The sequence below is a fragment of the Carcharhinus amblyrhynchos genome, chromosome 7 (assembly GCF_965287045.1).
Source record: "Carcharhinus amblyrhynchos chromosome 7, sCarAmb.v2.hapA, whole genome shotgun sequence".
Classification (NCBI taxonomy): domain Eukaryota; kingdom Metazoa; phylum Chordata; class Chondrichthyes; order Carcharhiniformes; family Carcharhinidae; genus Carcharhinus; species Carcharhinus amblyrhynchos.
In genome coordinates this window covers 42,727,822-42,746,215 of record NC_137330.1, presented here as the reverse complement: position 1 = coordinate 42,746,215, position 18,394 = coordinate 42,727,822, and the positions used below count along the sequence as shown (strand labels likewise).

The following is an 18,394-nucleotide window of genomic DNA, read 5'->3' as shown; positions in this document are numbered from 1 at the left end:
ACAACAAACAAATTCAATCTTCTAATATAGATTTTTTTTTAAAAATTAAAGATGTGGCTCTAAAGATTGGACTGGTGCAGGGTGTGGAGAAACAAATGCGTGAAGAGAGAACATAGAAAAATGATTGCACAGGAAACATTGAATGTTTATTTGACATTATAAACTGCTGCCTATAATAGTGTATACTAAACATAAAATTTGATTATACTTTAGAGGATATTTTGCACAGATGTGTAATAGTAAATCACCAACACCCATCATGCAGTTTATTATAGAAATGTGAGAAGTGCAGGTAGCAGTGTTATTGAGAGAAAGAAACCTTGGATAGGATTTTCTATCCTTTCACAGCAGGGATAGGTGACCAATTCACCGGTGACAGGATCTTCTGGCTCTGCTGCTGTCAATGAGATTTCTCATTGACTGCACCCCGGCATTACTAATGGCATAACCTATTGCTGAATCCCCCAGCTTTAGTATCCTGAAGGTTGTCATTGACCAGAAACACCACTGGAGAAACTGTATAAATACTGTGGCTACAAAAGCTGGTCAGGGGCTGGGAATTTTGCAGCAACTAACTCACCTTTTGACTATCCAGAGCCTGTTCACCATATACAAGATACAAGTCAGGAGTGTGATGGAATACTCTCTATTTGTCTTGATGAGTGCACAGAACATTCAAGGGGCTTAACATCACCTAGTACAAAGCAGCCTGCTTGATTTGCACCCCATCCATCATCTCCAAAATCCACCCCCTTCACCACTGATGCACGGTGGCACAAGATGTACAGCAGCAACTCACCACGCTCCTTTGACATCGCCTACCAAACAGGTGACCTCTAACACTTGGACTGATGGTAGACTTGCTCTAGAGAGAACTTCAGTATCTGGTACTTTGTCTTGCCATCTGATGTGAAGTCTACCGTCAGTCCACACACTGCTGATGAGAGCGCAGACCCGGTGGGCAGGTCATGTCATCCATATGTCAGACGAGCGCATACTCAAGCAGCTCCTTTTTGGGGAACTGTTTGCTGGAAGTCGCTCACGTGGAGGGCAGAAGAAACGTTTCAAAGACGCACTCAAGGCCTCCCTGAAGTCGCTTGACATAGACATGACCACCTGGGAAATGCTGGCACAAAACTGCCCTACCTGGCGCTACCTCATACACAAGCTTACAAATCAAGGTGTATTGCTGAAGCACAACTTAAGTGCGAGCTGTGCAAGTCCAGAGCCACCAGCGCAACAACTACAGTGTCCACACAAGTCTGTCCAATATGTGCAGGATACTCTGTGCCTGAACTGGCCTGATCAGACATCTTCGGACACACCGCAACCAGCCTCAGAATGACTAATGGTGTCGAGGTCCTCATCGATGACAATCGAAGAACAACAACAACACTTGGAAGGATAAGGGCAACAGATGTATTGGAACATCATGACATGCAACTTCCCCTCTGAGCCCCACACCATCCTAACTTGGAAATATATTGCCATTCCTTCACTGCTGGATCAAAGTCCTAGAACTCTCTCACAAGCAGCATTGTGGATGTATGTACATGGACTTTGGCAGTTCAAGAAACAGTTTACTATCACCTTTTCAAGGGCAATTAGAAATGGGCAATAAAATTGCTGACCTAGCCAGTGATTCCCATAAAAGAATAAAAAGAAAATTCAATACCCTACTTCAAAGCACCCTTAGACAAAAAAATGCCCTCTCCAATGTCTCCTTACCTGCATCTCTCCTCAACCACTCCCCAGGACACTTGGATTCTAACGCTGCTCAAAATTTTGTACTTTCTCCTTCAGTACTCCTGATACTGGAAATTTCTTGTTTTCTGCCTCCCCAATTCTCCTGTGCCTCAGTACTAGCACAATGCAGACACTCCCAGCACCTGGACCTACAAACATATTAGCAAACTCGAACATCTTGCCCCAATTCTAAAAAGCACGCACATGCTCTGTAGTCAAAAGGTGAGTTAGTCACTGCAAAGTTCCCAGCTCCTGACCAGCTCTTGTAGCCAAAGGTGCAGTGGCACCTAAATCTGGGATTTGTCTCCTCCTCCAACCCATTTACAGTGCTGTTTAAAACCCTATTACACTACCCCCACCATTCCACCAGTGCTACTTCAGGCCACAAATCAGTCAAAAAACTGATACGTTGAATAAAGTAAAAGTTAAAATTAATAAATGACTAAAATAACTTGTAATCAAAGCTGTTGATTTGCATTTTTCATGTGAGAAATTTGACTTACTGTCAGAATCCCATTTTATGAAATGAAATTTGATTTAGTCATCACTAAGTCATCGTAACTTGAAACATTTTGCGTTAGGAGACATAACAACCCTGATATAAAACACATTATCCTCTGGCTGACTGAGAAACAACATAAAAAAGCGAACAACACATCTGGAATGAAGTTCTGATAGAATGGAGTCATCTCTGCTGGAATTTTAATCCAGAAGTTCAAACTACAGATGTAAAAGTTACTGAAATACTCTCCTCTAAATTTGCTTTTGAGTACAAAAATTTTACAAGATATTTATTTTCCTTTCTTGAATGGAAGTTCAGGTTAGGATGCTGGTTCATGCTATTTACTTCAATTGAATATAGTCTATTCCATATCCAGGATTCTCTGATCTATGTAATATAAAAATTAATGAATGTGCTTCTCTCCAACAGGTTAATAATCTGATTGGAGATACCATCCTAAAGAGCTGGTACTAAGAGAAGAAACAAGATTTGCTTTAGTTAATTGGTACTGATGGTGTTGAGGCCATTTTGAGTTGCTGGCACATATTTTGCCTCAGATGATAATGGTCTTACTGTCCCCTTCCATTCAATACAAGGGCTTGCTGCAGAAATAATTCCTAATAATCATTTTAATCCCAAGTGGTTTAATCCAGATTTTTTTTTACATTTCTTGTGTAGACACACTTTCACTTTTTTCTTGTACGTATTGTATCTAGAATTCATCTTTAAATGGAACTACTTGTGCAGGTTGAACTGAAAAATACTGTTTATATAAGGCTCTTTGTAGGTGCCAGATGCGCACATCTTTCAGGCAAATTCAGGTGTTAACATTAATTTTCAGAGAAACAGATGACATTGTCTATTTGGAGTAAAACTCTAGTAAAGTTGGATTGGCTTGTTTTAAATAAGAGGAATCTTGAAATGTAAGGAAAAGTAATTATCCTTCAGTTGAACTATGAGAATTGTTCTTTCCTCCTTCTCTTGGCCATAACTATCAAATTTATTCAGATTTTTCCCTGAAATGTGAAAATTGACAAGTACCTTATTGCTGGCAGTTTGCATCAGATTTCTGCTGAATAAAAGAAAAACAGGTGAAGGTTGCTATTATTAGCTTGAGGGGAAAACATGTAATGCAATTCAGCTGTGACTTGCCCAAAGTAAAATGAATAAATGTTAAAAGGGGTTGCAGAAACCTTTGTGGCAGCAAGACCAGTATCGCTGTAGCAGAGAGGGGAGGCAATGGCCTTGTGGATTTATCGCTAGACTATTAATCCAGAAGCTCAGCTAATGTTGTGGGATCTGGGTTTGAATCCCACCACGGCAAATGGTGGAATTTGAATTTAATAAAAATAATTCTAGAATTAGGAATCTACTGATGACCATGAAATCATTGCCGATTATCAGAAAACACCATCTGGTTCACTAATGCCCTTTAAGGAAAGAAATCTCTATCCTTACCTGGTCTGGCCTACATATGACTCCAGAACCATAGTAATGCGGTTGTCTCCCGACTGTTTTCTGAACAAGGGAAACTAGAGATGGACAATAAATGCCGGCCAGCCAGTGACACCCATGTCCCATGAATAAACAAAATAAAAGGAGGGTGTTCATGCCATGAGAATTATTTTATCCAATTCATTTACTGTGTTTGCAGAACCTGCAGCATAGTTACAACACAGACATAGGCCATTTGGTCCTCTGTGTCCACGTTGACTCTCTGCAACAGCAACTTGGCTGTCCAACTCCCCAAACTTTTCCCCTTAGGCCTGCAAATCTTTTCTTGGATCATAACCAGTTCTCTTCTAAGGGCCTCGATTGAATTTGCTGCCACCCCATTCTCAAGCTGTCCAATCCGGATGCTAACCTCTGAATTTGGGGAGGAAAGAGAGTTCTTCCTTCTGTGCTTTCTTTGCCAATTCATGAAATCCTTACATCAACAAGAACAGTTTGTGTCTAATGCCTCATGATTTTGAATTCTTTCAAATTTCTTACTATTTTTTATTTACTAATAAAAATAAATTCATAATTAGTAAGGGAACTGGCATTTTATTTCATGGACTTAATCCATTGACCATTATACTAAATTCTCCAGTTTACCCAGGCAACTGAAGTTCCTAATTGCTGGAACCATCCTGATAAGTGTTTTCTATATCCTGTTTAATATATTTGCACTATTTTTATATGTATCTATGGAAACAAATCCACAAAATGGCTGATTCATTCATTGTGACATAGTTTTAAAATCTAAAGTGGAAAATGTTACCCCACGGAGCGCCATATATAAAAAGTCTCTGCTGGATTTTCACCACATGAAGGGCTGGCAGTTGTGGTTAGCTTATGAATACAGCACCAGTTATCATAATGGAGATGGTGGTGTCTTGGTAATGTCACTATCAGTCCAGAGACTGAGCCTAATGCTTAGGGGGACATGGATTCCAATTCCACCACGGCAGCTGGTGGAATTTAAATTTAATTAATAAATCTGGAATATAAAGCTAGTCCCAGTACTGGCAACTATCATCATTTGTAAAAAAAAATCATTCACTAATGTTCTTCAGGTCTTTACCTTGTCTGGCCTATATGTGATCCCAAACCCATAGCAAAGTGGTTGGCTGTCAAAGACCCTCTGAAATAACCTTGCAAGCTCAGTTCAGGGGCAACTGGAGATGGGCAACAAATGTTGGCCTTGCCAAGCATGCCCACATCTCATGAAAGAATAAAAGAAAAAGAGAGAAACGAAAAATTTGAAAATGTAGTTGCATTTGTGAACTCTTGCCCAGCAGTGAAATTGTGAATGTTGGAGCAGAGTTCTTGTGCTTTAAAGAATTTTAAAAGATAAACATAAATCTTTTTCAGAACATTTGGCAAATTTGGAAATATCATTTGAATAATATTTTTGTCAAATCTGAAGTTTTGGAGGGATCCTTTAGACATATACAATGGCCGGACCCTCCGGCTGTTAATCCTGGCAGGATCTTGTGGTCCCACCAATGGCATACCCCTGTTGTGTGGTCCCCGGTGGTGTGGGGTGGAATTAATGGGAAATCCTATTGGCAGTGGCAGGATCAGAAGAACCCACCAGTGGCAAATGGTGTGCTGCCTCCCACTGCAAGAAAGACACAGCAGAAAGCCAGAAAACCTCCCCCACTATCTATCGACATACTTTTCTTGTTACAAACACCAAAATGATTCATTAGTTTCCCACTGTTCAAATACACCGTTAAATTCATGGTTTAAGGTTATAAATATTTTGCTTTCCAGAAGATATTTTGTTATTTTTTTCCTGAGTGTTACTGTTTCAGTGAAATGTGCGAAGTAATTTAATATAACAGGTTAAGTCCATAAAATTGAATGACAGCTCCAGTTACTAATTAACTATTTTTCACTGTATCCCAATACATGTGACTTGATTTATTGTCACATTACTAGTTATGAATTTATTTTTCATTGGCAAACAATGCATTTTATTGTATTGATGTGATTTGGGAAAACTATTTTGCTTTACCCGATGATCTAAGTGACTTGCAACATAAAATGGATAGTCAAAAATTACCTTGGGAAGATTCTTTTTCCCTCAAAGCATATGTAGAGTACACTGTCAAAATGATGTTTTTAAAATACAGAATTCATGGTGACACTTATTTTCTGCAAATTTACGGAGTCACCGGATTGCTTTGAAAGGCTTCCAGTACATGCTGTTAAACAACCGAAGGCAAAACTATGACCTGGATTTTATAGTCAGTTCTGCAGAAATAGGTCAACATTTTGCAGCTCTCCGACGATGTGTTTTTGTACAATATTTGAGAAGTTATTTGATTAACATGCTAAATGTCTTTCTTATGCACCAGTTGATATTATAATATGGGTTGGAAAGGTTCGTTATGCTGCACAAGTGATGAAAGTGCTGAATGACGATACAAAAACAATTTGTTGGTAGAATATTATTGCTGTTGAAATTTGTTTGTGATTGTAATTGGTGCTCAGTTTTGGTGAAGTTTCGATGTCCTGTAATTATGTCCTGCGTATATGGAACAGATAAATTGCTTTCCCTATGGGTGGGGGAGTGTGAAATAAATCACATTTTAATGAGATATGCTTTGAAAATATTTGCGTTACCATAAATCACTAATGACAAGCTGACATTTTTGTACAGTTGCACTTTTAAAAGTGTAGTTGCTCATTGGGTTCTACTTCAATGGTGTCATTCGAAAAATACATTGTATGGAAATGAGCCATGTCTGCTCCAAACGTGTGACAGTTGTGACAATTGTACCATGCTTGGCTGTCGTCAAATTGTAGAAATGTTATAATTTGATTCTCATTGTCTATTTGTAAAAATTAGCATTAGAGTTGGTATTAAACAGTGGGATATGAAGTCAGTTTTCCTTTTGTCTAAAACTGCTTTGTCAGCCATTCTGGTGAGACCATTAACCTGGTTAAAATATCTGGGTTAATGTTTTTCTTAAAATAGTGGAGATTAGCAGTCCTCTCTTGACGCAACTACAATGAGATCTATTTTGAGTAAAATTGAGTCAAAGATGAGAATGTCTAATCAAACTTTCTATGTTATTTACACTCAGATTAACCAGGCTGCATCTAACTGTGGCTTAAATGTTCCGTGTCTATGACTGCTTATCTTATTAATAATTGTTCGAAACAGATTTGTTTTACTTTTCTTAAGTTTATGTCATCTTGTCCTACTTGGCTATCCAGCTTAAAAGAGTCTGGCTCCATTTTATTTGCAGCACTTGGGTGCACATAAAGCAAATAAAAGGCAAACCTTGAATGTCACATTTCCTTGATTCCGAAATTCTTATACAGTTTCAAAATTATTTTTGGGGTGAAAGATTTGAACCTGAAGTGTACGATAATAGTTTTGAGCAGAAATTCATCAGAAAAACAAATAATCTAATCCCAAGACATCCAAAGTTGAACATTCATGGATATGAGTAATCCTTTCATTTTATTGTCATCGCTCCGTTTGGAAGTTTGAGGTATCAATTTGTTGTGTGAGGCAAGCTTGTAATGAAGAAATACCTGTTTCCCAAAACTATTTTGGCTTCAGCTATTGTGCAGCATTTTATATTCATCTTTATATAGAGAAAGTTCAAGACATCCTTTTTTTTCATTTTTCTGTCTGTCATGGTTTCAAAGAGGATTTTATGGTATTTGCAGGAATGCTGCAGAATGGAAAGAAGTTTGATTCTTCCAGAGACAGAAGCAAGCCTTTTAAGTTCAAGATTGGCAGGCAGGAAGTAATTAAAGGCTGGGAAGAAGGCGTGGCACAGGTATCAATTGCATGGTTATATATTTAAAGATGTACATTACACCAAATACTTTTAAAAGACACATTGAGATGTTATATTAGGTGCAGCTAAATTCAGTAAAATCAAGCAAATTTAAAAATCAATTATGGCGTCTGTGATAAGAGTCCAACTTTCATGACATCAGTTATGATTGTATGTATTGCTAAGACAGTAAATAATAGCCTTAAACATAAACATCCAATTTAAGGGAGCGGTGAGACCAAGTGTGAAGTTGGATGAAAGTGTTGGTTGCTTATGACTCTTACTAATCAAAAAGGTTTTTGTGATTGGCCAGCACAAAGTGTGGTCTGCTCAAATATTTTCAGAGGTTGATGAAACGGCAGACAGAGTTTGCTGTGGGGCAACAAGGTGTTGACAGTACAGAATAATTAACTGAACAGTGCAATTACTGACTCAAATTTTCTATTTGTGTGGAAAATGTTTTATCATAACATTAAGCAAGTGGAAGAAAAATATATATTTTTAAACGATTGGAAATTAATACAATCATAACCAAAGAGTGAATTATTTTCCAATAACAGATGAGTTTGGGGCAAAGGGCAAAACTGACTTGCACCCCTGATGTGGCATATGGTGCAACAGGCCATCCCGGAGTCATCCCAGCCAATGCCACCCTTATCTTTGATGTAGAACTGCTGCAGTTGGAGTGATGAAGTCCTTAATTGATATTTGGTTGCAAGGTACAGAAGCTTCTTTAATAACATTACATTTTTTTTAAAGAGTTGTCTTTGAAAGATTTCATCTGAAATTTTGGAGTTATAACCTCAATCCCTACATCAGGACACTTTAATACTTTAAATATTGATTGCACAATGTTTAGCACCATTACAGACGACTCAGATACTGAAGAAGTTCATGTCCAAAAGCAGCAAGATCTGGCTTGGTCTGCCAAGTTTGTCCACATAAGTACCAAGCAATGACCATTTCCAACAACAGAGAATCTAATCATCATCCCTTGACATTCAATGGCATTATCATAGCTGAATCCCCACTATCAACATCCTGGGCATTAGCATTGACCAGAAATGGAAAGAGACTAGTCACATAAATACTGTGGCTACATGAGCAAGTCAGAGGCTAGGAAGCCTGCAGTGAGTCATTCGCCTCCTGACTGCCCAATGCATGTCTACCAACTACAAGGTACTTGCCTGGATGAATGCAATGCCAGTAACAGTCAAGAAGCTTGACACCATCCAGAATAAAGCAGCCCACTTGGTTGGCACCCCATCTGCAAAGATTCATTCCCTCCATCACTGATGCTCAGTGGCAGTAGTTTGTATCATCTGCAAGATGCACAGCAGGAACTTGCTGTTTAGGCAAGTAATATTATAAACTAATAGAATAAATGAGTAAAGTATAATGAATTCATATTTGCTCTGCTTCCTATCAATTTCTCTATAAATTCAATCCATGTTGACTATTGTGAGCATATTTGGTGAAGACAAAATTTTATATACAAGCCTCAAACAAATGAGGAATTTAATACCCGGCTGTAGTTCATCTCTTTAATCTGCTGTCTTAATAGTTACATCACTTCCCTGTCCACTTTCATTGTGCATCATCATGAAATGATAGTCATTGCTGGCCTACTGTCCCATGCAATCACGGATGTTTGGCTTCATTAGCAGAAGAGAACATTTGGCATATTTCATTGAGGATTCAGAATTTGCAGGAAAAGATTTTGGGGGAGAAAAAGAATTCAAGTTCTAGCTCAATTCTAGCTTGAATAGATGCTAGATAGCATATTTCATGACTACTCAATCTTGGTTGCTCATTTCACCAACTGTTTACCAGTAGGATTGCAGTTATTCTACTTTGAATAAAACATTGGTATCTTGATGCTAAAAAGCTTGTTTAAAAAAAGAGTTCATTGACATGTAATTACATTTTAATTTTATTTTTCTCTTTTTAAAGGGATGACATAGGGAGTCCTGGGTTTCAATACAATGGAATAGATCTTCAGTGGCTCACAGAAGCCAGTTAGAAGACTTTTTGTCATATTGATTTTAAAATGAAAACAATCCTACCTAGCTACCTACATCCTGTTTATTTTGCTCTTGATACTTGGAATTGTTAGTTTTGACTACCAGTGTTGTTAATTTGTAGATCCTGTGCTAATGGGATTCATATTTCATTCTTTTTCATTTCTGGTCTGTTTTGATTGCATGCAATATTTAATGAATTTAAATAATTTCTCAATCATTTGATAAATTTGACCTGACTGGGTCCTAATTTTTAAATAGCAAAGACCTTAAAGGCATACAAAGATTTTATGGAATTAAAATAAATGGGCTTTCATAAGAAACTGCAGGACGTGTATTTGCCAGTCTTACACTGAAGCAAGAACTGATGTAAAACTTAATTGCTTGTTGAAATAAAAAAAATCACCTTTAAAAAAAAAAAGTAGTCCCAGCTAATTGTATGGTTTTCTTTTTTTATCTGTTGGGACAGTTATTATTGATTTTAATCTTGGATTCTGGCAAAACTCCATGAGCTATCACTTTGGTGATGTGCAAACACCTTAGAACAAAACAGAAATATGTAGAATTCTAAATTGATTTTACAAAGAATTGAGTAGTTCCAGTAATCAAGTATACAACTATCAGCCCGATGTTAGTAAGTCCAAGTGTGCAAAGAATATCGTGCACAGAATCTGGTGCTTTAGTCAAATTGTGTGTTGTGTTTTCTCATTTAAGCCATTGACTGGAATGTCATGTGATAATGATGTAACTTGCAGTGACGAGTCTAAAATGCAGCTAAATGACCTGTTCCTTCATATTAATAAAATTTTACGACCTACTCTCCTTGCATCTTATCTCTGGAAATCAGAGGTAGGATCCTCCCAAAAAAAACCTCTAAGTGTTGAATTTGCATACAAACTGGAATAAATCCCGCTGGTTTCTTTCAGTGGGATTTTCAAAATGAATCTCCCACACTCTGTGCTCTACAAAGTGCACTAGCGTGAATCACGCTGAAAATCCGGGAACAGGACCTATTTCCACTGGAGAGAGCAGCAGCATAGCACTGAGTGAGCCACCGCGCATGCGCATGGCTCCTCGCTGTTGGCCTCCCGATCGTTGGTTAGCTCAATTGCTGGCCAGCTCCATGACCTTGCGCCGTTTGCCCATGTGACCCCCTACCCCATTCTGCTCCACCCACCCCCTAATCATTGTGCTCCCAGATGTGTCTGGGCAACCCCCCCGCAATCCCGATTCTCATTACCATAATTGATTCAGCTCTGTACCAATTTCTGGCATGGAGCTGATGGCACCAGAAATCTGGCGGCTGCAGACGCAAGGAGGCCAGAGCGTCCAGCAGCAACCCACTATACGGCCTCTACTTGTCTCCAAGCCCACTGTGCAATTGGCAGTCTCAACCATTTCATTTTCCTGCCCCAAGAGCCTTGCATGGAAACAAGTGACAACATCAAAAGGTGGAGAGGAATACAAGAAGTGGAGAAACAAATTATATTTAATGTAGTTTGTTTCACTTCGCAGTATTTCAAGTTTTGAATGTTAGTGCAGATGACAATAACTGGATTACACTTCTAACATGTCAAAGCATGGAAATTATGAAAATGATTAGCAATTTCAAGTTTGGTGTTTGCAGTGTTTGTGTAGGTGATGATGAACAAATTATCTTAAAACATTATATACAGGTATCAAATGACATCCACCAAAACCTTTGAAGAACATAGTCACTCAAAACATTTGATGACAGAGCAGCATAGTCAAAAAATTCTTTAAAAAGAAACTTTTTTATTAACTTTGAATTATTGACTTTAGATGCTAATGTGTGGGAAAATAAAACGTAATGTAAAAATCCATTGTGATGAATGCAGGGGCCTCAGTCTTGTCCAAAAAGAAAAAAAGTTGATTTGATTAGCAGTATATCATATCCTCAGGAAATCCTGATGTCCTTCACAATCTAATTACAGTCACTGTAGCAATGAAAGGAAATACAGCAGCAAAGTTGCACAAAGCAAAATCTCAAAGCACACTATTTGTCTTTGGTAGTGATGGTCAGGAAACCATCCCTACCCTCTGAATGCTGCTTTGGGATTTGTCTTAAACACATGTCAACACATAGGCACATTTAATGTCACAAAAGACAGCACTGATAATGAGGTACTGCCCAACACCACACTGGTATGATAATTTTGGTTATAATTGGCTATTTATTGTTGGGGCTTGGATTCTAACTGAATAATCTGAGCCAAACAGGCACTCTGATCAGTCGGTAGCACTAGACTCAAGTTTTTTTTTGTTTCCAAAGGCTTTATATAAACTAGATAAATGTGATTAAATAACTGGTTCCGGCTAGCTTGAGTTGAAACAGAGACCCATATCTTCCAACAGGAGAATAGAAAATGCAGAAAACTGAAGTGATATCCCTATCTGGACTGCAGGAAAGATTCTGCAAATTGAGTTTGATTTGCTATGGCTTGTTTTAAGCCATGTTGATTGCCTTTTGGTTATGTGACAGATCAGAAACCTGAACCTCTTATGCTAATCAAATTAGGCACTGTCAAAGCATTCCACGAGAACGTAAGACTCTGAAAAAAGAGTCATATGGACTCAAAATATTAACTCTGTTTCTCTCTCCACAGATGCTGCCAGACCTGCTGAGTTTTTCCAGCATTTTCTGTTCTTATTAGTAAGAAATAGAAGCTGGAATTGGCTGTTTGGTCCTTTGAGCCTGCTGCACCGTTTAACAAGATGTGGGTATGCCAGCGTTGGACTGGCGTAAACACAGTAAAAAGTCTGACAACACCAGGTTTTAGTCCAACCTATTTATTTGATAATATACTCACAAGCTTTCGGGGTTAGCCCCTTCGTCAGGTGAATGGAGAGTTCTGGCCTCAGACAGAGCATATAAAGCACAGACAGTTTAGAGATTACTGATTAGAATGCGAATCCTTAAGGATTATGATCCTTAAGGATTATAATCCTTAAGGATTATGCTCTGTCTGAGGCCAGAACTCTCCATTCACCTGACGAAGGGGCTAACCCCGAAAGCTTGTCCGTTTAACAAGTCCATGGCCACTTTTCTGCACTGAAGTTTATTTATTAGTCACAAGTAAGGCTTACATTAACACTGCAATGAAGTTTCTGTGAAATTCTCCCAGGATACTATGTATCCTTTATTTCCCTTGATACCCAAAGTCTATCACCCATTGACTTCAATATAATCGTCTGCTGGGTATCGACAGGTACCTGGGGTAAAGAATTCTTAAGACTTGCATTAATGGATATGTGAGATCTGCTGATGCTATTATTATATTGCTATTAATCTATGTTATACTTCAATTGGAAACCCTTTGTTCATAAGCTTCTGGACTGGAAAAGGTGCTGAGGATTTAATTTGTTTCTAGTGCTAATTTGAGCTAATGCACTGTGGGGCTCTTGATGGGAGTTTTTGTGTCATATAATGAAGTTCTTTAACTCTGCACCCATTAAGATGTACAAGAAATACACTCTTGTAAAGGTGCAATCCTTTATGGATTGATTTTTATCTTTGTTTCCTGGCATTTATGCCATCAGTAATTTATGCATCTTTTTGCTTCTGTTGTATCATAATTAAAAAAAATAGTTTTAGCCTGAATGTAGTGCTCCAACAATGTGACTATATACCACTTTTCAGAGTGACACAAGCACATGGAGAGCATTCTTTGTGGTTTCTGGTGAAATATTCAATTGTTAAAGGAGAATTGTTAGTCCTGCGGTTTATTATCTCACTGCTGGCACACAGAAGGACACAGTTTTTTTTTCTTTGGACAGTCTGCCTCTGATCCCAATTTTTCAACCTGCATAATTATCAATCAACATATTAACCGAATTTCTTAATGTTTAATTTGTCACTCTAATGCTGTATCATTTAATCTCCAAATGAGAATGGTTTATTATTGACCTATGACTTAATATGTAACATTTACTAATATAAATTCCTGAATTATCAGCATAACACTGCTGATGTGAAAGGACATCAGAGCTTTTTGGAAGGGAGTGGCATCCAAGAGGAGCATGAAATGCATTAATCTGGCAGGTGGGGAGGATAGCTCACGAAATCAGAAAGAAGGATTAGAAATAAACCCATTCAGTGTTGTAAAACTATGGACCAGATGTTCTTGTTTCTGTGCCTGAATGTAATTGCTTGAATAGAGCATATGATTTTATATCCCTGTAAATTAATAGAGGAAAATTTTGATATTTTTATGGCAGCTAAAATAATAGTCTGATGAAGTTAGAGATCATCCTCCACTTAGAGGTAAACATTCAGTGGTGACGTTCAGCCCAGGCATTAGGTTATATTTGGGTGGTATTTACAGGTGTTTTCGAAGTCTGATTTGGTTAGTATCTTTTTTGTGCCTGTGGCATTCAAGCAACAGTTTCAATAATTTTTGTGGAATGAGGAAAGAGTAGTAAATTAAATTAACATCTTACAGTGCAACTAAGCCCATAAACATACTTAAGACCCCTTTTGAACAGACCTTAATCAACAATAGTAAAGACAGTATACTGGAAGCTGCTCTGCTACAATCGCTCCTTTTCTGTGGCACAGTGGTGAACACCACTGCCTCTCAGCTCTAAAGACCCAGGTTCAATTCTGGTCTTGGGTCACCCGTGTCGGTGAGGGTTTCCTCCAGCTGCTCTGGATTCCTCCCACAGTCGAAAGATGTGCAGTTCAAGTTGATTGGCCCTGCAAAATTGCCCTTTACTATCAGAAGGATTAGCAGGGTGAATACGTTGGGTTACAGGGATAGGACCTGGATGGGATTGTTGTTGATGCAGGCTCCATGAGCCAAATGGCCTCCTTCTGCACTGTAGGGATTCTATATTCGGGGCAGTCTTGATTTAAAACATAGCTATAATACTTTCCAGAAGGGAAAAAAGTTTGGCGTGTTCTTATTTCTCCATTTTACTGGTGTATACTGTAAAATGGAAACAAGACCTGTATTCTTATTTCCTCATTTTACTCTTCTTCCTTCTGGGTTAGCCTTGCTCATTTAAGGCAACATCTCAGGTTCACTATAGGCAAGCTTTCTAAATCAATTGTGAGAAGGCTAATTATTGTTGAAAAGTGCCTTTGGAATGACCACTACAGGAAATAACTTGCTCTCATTGTATTTTTTACAAATTTGTATAAAATATCAAAAAGTGAATGAAGTGAGATGGATGCTATCGAAACTTAAAAAAAACTTTATAACTAATGTATGTTCTTGTCTGTTTATATGTGTGTACGTTCAGCACACATTTGTTCAATTACACTGTCTTTGTTTATACATTTTTTAATATGTAACTGACTGGACAAAATTTCATTCTCATAAAACATCAACTCCAATTTGCTATTACACAAATCAAAGCAAGGAAAGTAAGCAGCAAAAGCTTACTCGTAGGCTTGTACTCGTTAGAGTTTAGAAGAATGAGGGGAGATCTCATTGAGACATATAAGATGATGAATGGGATGTATAGGATAGAGGTGGAGAGAGTCTTCCCGCTCAAAGGACAGTAGGACTAGGGGGCACGGCCTCAAGATAAAGGGGGGGCGGTTTAGAACGGAGTTGAGGAGGAACTTCTTCACTCAAAGGGTGGTGAATCTCTGGAATTCTCTTCCCGTTGAAGTGGTGGAGGCTGCCTCGCTAAATATTTTTAAGACGCGGGTTGATGGGTTTTTGATAAGCGAGGGGATTAAGGGTTATGGGGAGAGGGCGGGAAAGTGGAACTGAGCCACGACAGATCAGCCATGATCTTATTGAATGGCGGGGCAGGCTCGAAGGGCTAGATGGCCTACTCCTGCTCCTATTTCTTATGTTCTTAAAAGTACCAATGAGGAGCAACAAAGCATAAAATTGTCAATTTATTTTAGGTGGGTTCCAAGAGAATAGTACATTCTGTCACTCCATAGTTTTTAAATTAAAGCAAGGTCATTTAGGAGTAAAATTAAGAAACATTTTTCCAACACAAGATAGCAATAATCTGAAAGACTCTGGGCCACGTGAAACTTTTTTGGCTAAGATTGGTAGATTTTATTATTGAAGAAGACTTTTCAAAGGATATGGAACGAATATAGGCAAATTGAGTAGAGAAACAGATTGAATGGTGGGACAGGCTTTGAGGGTACTAAAGTCAACTGCTCGTGTTCTTCATCTCAGGAGGAATAGTCTTTCGTATGAAAACTGCTAGAAAAAACATGCCGAGCTATTAGACATCCAGTTCAAAGTTAAAATGTTGTTTGTTGCTCAAAGTTCCCTATATGGCCCTCTAAATGACTTGAAGACAATTTCTCAGTGAGACCCACCATGTGGGGAGCCTAATGAACTTGGAGTTCTTAACTGGAACTTGGATTATTGTCTTCAATTTTTCCAACCTCTTCCTTTTCTTTCACAATGTCTAGGTTGCTTGAAATCTATTGTAATCATGGTAAGATTCTTCCCTGTTTTTGGCTTTGAAATGCAAGTGATCTTTATTTTAAACCGAAGAACAGATTATGTCACAGAACAGGGTTTATCTCTGGCGATTGACTAGTCTTTAGCACCTACCAAGAATTCTTTGTAAGCATTTGATCTCTCGTTCCTTCCCCTGTCCAGTAATGGACTTCAGTAAGGTAACTGCTTTTACTGAACAAAACAAGTCATCAAAAGAAAATAAGCCGTCAATTTGGAAATGTTGTCTGAGAAAATTAATGTTAAACCATTAAGTAAGAGTCTGTCATATTTTGTGCAAGTTGTTTAAATAAACTCATGCTATTTTAATACTGTTCCAGAGACACATTTCTTCCACTCACCCAGCCCAATCTAGGGATGTAACTTGCACTTGCTTAGTATTCTGTGTAAATCTGGATTTCGATACTGGCCTCTGGTGCCTTGCATTTTTTCTAAACCTTATCAGCCACTGAATACTTTTTCACTTTGTTCTCATCCTGCTATTCCCATTTTTTTTGTACTGTTTCAATCTGGAAAAAAGTAACTGTGAGGCCATTTAGCCCTGATATAACTCTTGTTGAACTGATTGGACTGTGGAAATAATGCTCCCTGCTTCAAACCATTTCTAGCCCATATTCCTATCCACTGTAAAAGCTTCTTGCCTGCCCAAGTGCATAATATATTTACTCACTGTGTTGGCACAGTGACACAGTGGTTAGCACTGGTATCTCACAGCGCCAGGGACCTAGGTTCGATTCTGGCCTTGGGTGACTGTGTGGAGTTTGCACATTCTCCCCATGTCTGTGGGTTTCCTGGGTGCTGCAGTTTCCTCCTGCAGTCCAGATGTACGGGTGAGGTTGATCATGCAAAGTTGACCCTAATGTCAGAGGATTACAGGGCATAAATGTATGGTTACGAGGATAGGTGGAATTGTGGTTAGTGCAGACTCAATGGGCTGAATGGCCTCCTTCTGCACTGTAGGGATTGTGTGATTAACTGAAGTGCTTCCTGGCTGCCCGATCCAAGGATTCCCTGAGTTCATTTATCCCCTCAGCCTGGTTGATTTCTTTGTCCATGCGCTCAGCAAACGCCACTCCTGTTGTCCCTCCCTCACTTTAGTTTCTGAATCACAAAACCACGAAAAGATAGATCTTAAGTAGAAAAAGAGAGATTTTGACAGATTTGGCAGTACATAGGTCCTCAGTGGGGCCACAGAAAGCTGACAGATACTTTTGGTGGGAACTGACCAAAAAATGTTGCAAATTATTGAGTGCGATTTTCATTTTATAGTTGGCTGGTTATATTTTGAATGAAGCAAGATTGAAAGCAACTTTAAAATATAAAAATCAGAACAACTTATTCTGTGGTATCAGGATTTTATTTTGGGGAAACGTAACCATGCTCACTTCCTTCCAGCACCTCAGTCATTCTCACAGTCTTTTCTGCATACTTGGCTCTTATCTAACTCATCTATTTCTTACACTGCTGCCAGTTTTGTTGCATTTCCATGCCCCGGAGTCCCCAGTAGTAGTGCTAAATATCAGTTGGCCCTAAATTGTACAATTGTATTGAGTGCTGTTGAACCCCAGTGCTGGCACAAATCACTTGTAATGTTGCTCTGAGTTTCTGTATTTCCCTTCTTCAAACCTGTCTAATGCTCCTGCGGCAGCAGCTAGTCTTGCTTGGCCTGAACCTCAACTCATCAATGTCCACGTTACAGTGCACCACCTCCAAATGAGTATACATTCATTGCCTGTCTTTTCGCTGTATCTTTGGTCTTTATATATCAATCAAGGAAACAGTGTTAAGTGCCACAAAGAGAAGAGACAGTCATGGAAAAAAGCAATTTAAAGAAAATTGTACCGAACAGAGTCAGTGATTCAGCCACCACTATTACAGAAGTTGATGGAACCTAAAGGACGTACATACCAGATGGCAATTTGAAACAAAAATTAAAGTGAGAAAGAAGCGAGAAAAATTGGGCCATACTATGAAAAGTTAACTACTGTTTAAGGCAGCGGAGTATATTAGATTATGCTATTTGCTGTTAAAATTAGGTAGTGTTTTATTAGCTGCATTTGCAAGAACTGCCTAATTTACACTGTGTAGGTGAAATTGGAGCTTACGAGTTTGTCTGATAATCAAAGAAGAAGATGCTGCTTTTGGAGCATCCTTGCCTGCTATTTGGAGGTTGGGCCTGTGTGGTCCTCGGACATTCTACTCCTAGGATCCCTATGTAAAGGTTCTTTTAAAAACAAATATGGCTGAATTCACATCGATGCATCTTCTAATTTCACCATCAATCAGCAGTATATTTGTTGGTCAGCCCAACTGCTGTAACAATGGTAAACAAAACCAATTGTATTCAAGATTTATTCCACTGCCACCCAATAAAAT

The 18,394-nt window shown here is 38.6% G+C and overlaps 1 protein-coding gene across 2 annotated transcripts in view; it reads left to right on the top strand.

Moving 5' to 3' along the window:
- The window catches only part of fkbp1b (FKBP prolyl isomerase 1B), a 57,166-nt gene extending 47,184 nt beyond the window's left edge, over positions 1-9,982 (top strand). For both annotated transcript variants that reach the window (XM_080192210.1, XM_080192209.1), the window contains exons 3-5: positions 7,424-7,536; positions 8,097-8,255; positions 9,490-9,982. In XM_080192210.1, coding sequence (XP_080048336.1) covers positions 7,426-7,536; positions 8,097-8,225 — 240 coding nt within the window. In that variant the 5' untranslated portion in view covers positions 7,424-7,425 and the 3' untranslated portion in view covers positions 8,226-8,255; positions 9,490-9,982. The remainder of the gene's footprint in view (positions 1-7,423; positions 7,537-8,096; positions 8,256-9,489) is intronic.
- Positions 9,983-18,394: the final 8,412 nt, after the last annotated feature.